The sequence below is a fragment of the Xenopus laevis genome, chromosome 5L, assembly GCF_017654675.1.
Source record: "Xenopus laevis strain J_2021 chromosome 5L, Xenopus_laevis_v10.1, whole genome shotgun sequence".
Taxonomy (NCBI): Eukaryota; Metazoa; Chordata; class Amphibia; order Anura; family Pipidae; genus Xenopus; species Xenopus laevis.
Window position 1 is genome coordinate 23,162,760 of NC_054379.1, and position 3,362 is coordinate 23,166,121.

The 3,362-nt window shown below is 40.2% G+C and overlaps 1 protein-coding gene across 1 annotated transcript; it reads right to left on the bottom strand.

Moving 5' to 3' along the window:
• Positions 1 to 425: 425 nt before the first annotated feature.
• LOC121393583 lies at positions 426 to 3,030 on the bottom strand. Its single transcript, XM_041562412.1, has 5 exons — positions 2,925 to 3,030; positions 1,516 to 1,754; positions 1,307 to 1,384; positions 1,085 to 1,165; positions 426 to 836 (listed from the first exon to the last, which is right to left on the bottom strand). Exons 1-5 carry the CDS (start codon positions 3,028 to 3,030, stop codon positions 510 to 512), a joined length of 831 nt encoding a protein of 276 aa, XP_041418346.1. The 3' UTR covers positions 426 to 509.
• Between the last annotated feature and the right edge of the window lie 332 nt (positions 3,031 to 3,362).

Genomic DNA, 3,362 nt, shown 5'->3' on the forward strand with positions numbered 1-3,362 from the left:
GCTCACTCCAGCCACATCAACATTATATCATTCTAGAAGGTATCTGGGAGGTTCACCTCCTATGAATTACCATTTTGCTCCTTATGGGATACCTTTTCATGATACCTTTTGTTCCAGGAGTGATACTTTTGCCTATGAACTTTTTTTTTATACGAGAATCACATGGTGCATTCACACGCACAAACACAAAAGACTTTCAAATATTTCTCACAAGTGAAATTTTGCAAAATCCATATCAGTTTCATTTCTGTTATAAAGAAATACAACTCAGTCTGAATTGTTATTCTTAACATTTTATTACAAATATCAATAGCATGGGAAGGGAAATGTGAATATAGAAAATATATAGAAAATACTTTAAATTGTACAATAGTTGCATTAATCATAGTTGCAACTGAGCAATATGATTCCAGTAGAAATTTGTAATAAAAAATTCATTCTGTATGAAAAATGTTAAATCTGGAGAAGTTTTTTCCTCCCTCCAACCCACTTCTCCTTATGTCTTCTCCTTAGAAATCTCCTTCCAAGCATTGGCAGATGAACTGTTGCAAAAGCTGCTTTAATTCCGTTTCCTCTTCTGCCGTTATTCTTTCACTGCTCTTTGGTTTCTCTGAGCCTTGGTGATCATGAGTCTCAGAGTGGCGTTGTTTTTTCTTTTTCTTAGTGCCTCCAAATTCTTCCTCCATGTTATCATGGGTTAGAGCAGGACGTTGTGGCCCTTCCTTCTCTCTCTCAGAAGGGGCCTCATCTTTTTCCTTTTCTGCCTTCTTTCTGCTGGACCAGTGTCCATAACAGAATTCCAGTAGAAAGGCAAAGATTTCTGGTAACAAGAAGCCCTACATAAAAGGAGAAAAAAGTCTCAGTACAAAGAACATTCTTTAACCTAACGGGAATATTTCCCATAGAGGCTTTCTATGGAATCGAACTTTATTCCATTTATAATATTCATATATATTATTAAGAAAACAACTCACTAGCAGTGAGAGTAGAGTAGGAAATTCTGATTCCAGTGTAACTCACAGATTCCCAGTCTGATTTAGATATTGAATTGTTTTATAATGAGCTCATTATTCGAATGACTTACCAAAATGATTCCTTTCACACTAGTGCCATTCTCAGTATCGCTGATGAGGGTCTCAATATAAGGCACAATTAGCTGGAACTCCTAAACAGAAGAACATCAGTTAGTCAGACAGTTGGACCCTCAATAACTGACATATCAGTACATTAGGGATTGGTCAGACAATAGAAGTCATTCCAATCATGTCATGTCAGACCCACTATGTAGATGATATTCTCATCTTACCTGAATGATGGCACTACTCAGCTCTGGCTCTCGGTTAGTGAGCTGACTCTCTATAGATGGAATTGGACAACGCAAGCCCTGCAATAGGAGAGGATCAGTTAGTCACACAGCGGAACAAGAGATACAATATCAGTACATCCCATAATAACATGTTCCCTTCCTACTCCCAGTATGGAGCATTGGTAACACATAAATCAATACTGACTTACATCACATCTTATGTCTGTAGGAATCAGCAGAGGGACTGGTCTGATCTCTTCCTGTACAAACAGGGTATTGCCGCACTCTACATCCTCTACATAACCGGCCTTTTCAACAGACACTGGGCAAACTGGCAAACTGAGCTTGATGTAGTTGAATCCTTCAGTCACATAATCCGATGTCTCAATATGTTCTTTGATATCTCTTTCCTGTAAGAGAAAAGTACATGGATCAGAGTCATAAGTCACTAGTACATTAACAGATAACGCTAATAACAGGAACCCATAATGGCTCAGATACAATTCCCATACATGAACCCATTAACATGAACAGAACTTACTCGTAAAAATCCAGTGAAAATGAACAGGGTGATGATTAGTGACCTCATGGTCGCATTCAGTCACTAATCTGACAATCCCAACTGTAAACAGCCCTTATACCAGCTTGTGTCAGGGGCACCATTATGAGGTCATCACTAACAATTATGGTTGCCATTATGATATCATCACTAACAGTCATGCTCTTGTGACATCATCTGGCAAAGGCAAAGTTAGATTTCTGGGCCACTTATTTGCACTTAAATAAATTATGGATAACTTTCTAAATAAAGGAAACATTCTCATAGATTTGAGAGGAGGGGCAATATAAAACCACCATACCATGGTAAACTCTGATTCATGTAATTTTGTCTCATCAATTTCTTACTGAATTCATTATTTATTACTTTGGGTAATAATGTTATATTAACTCATGTATTGATGTAGCACTGAGTACACGATACATACTGACACATGGATGGGGAAATCTTTCAAGCTGCTGGTCATAATTTTATGACTGTTTATTGGGCAAGAGGCAGCCCTAGCACTACAGGAAGTCAGGGGTCACCATCTCCAAGTAATCACCAAGTAGGAGATTACATAATTGAGGGCTACCAAGAGGCCACCTCATAAAAACAGAACGCATATTGAATCCATGTCCTGCAAGACTAATTATCAATTAATACAGGTGCATGTTGCACAGAAACCACTGCAGTCTGCAGCATGCATCAAGGGTAGAACTTCACGGGTGATCCCATGCGTTGCACAAAAACGCAGGCGTCAAGTCGGATGCGATGGAAATAAGATAAGAGATGGACAGTGTCAGACTGGGACACCAGGGGCCCACCCAAAAACCTTTGACTAGGGGCTCACCAATTAATCTTAGACCAGGGGCTTAGTACTATTATTCATCCTTTCCTCACTCATCTATTTTCCTTTTTTTTTACATACTATTATCCATTATTCCATCTATTTAGCCACTTTGTTCTCATAGAAATAGGGAATGGCCATGAAATAGGCCAAATGTTTAGCAGCATGAGGGCCCACTGACACCTGGGCCCACCGGGACTTTTCCTGGTATCCCTGTGGGCCAGTCCGACACTGGAGATGGAAATGCTGGATGAAGTTGCAGCATTCATCTGCCACGTCACAACTGTAGGATGCAGATGCAGCGTGCAGCGTCTGCATCCGACATTTGTGACGCATCGGACGAATGCTGAAACACCATCCAACGTTCCTGTTGCTTACCTTATTTCCGTCGCATCCGATTTGACACCTGCGTTTTTGCGCAGCTCGTCAGTTCACGCCAAAATCGCTCGTGGAGTTTTACCCTTATTTCATTAGTGTGATTAGTGGCTACACGACCAGAGGCTGCCTGTGACAATTAGTGTATAATGAGCTCTCAGCTCTTGTTGTACTACAACCCCATAAAATATCTCACAAAGTCACACAGACCTGCTGCTATGCTGTGAATGTTACCCAATATTTTGGATGTAATACAGGGGCAGGAACACTAGATGGGGATGTTGCACTACATT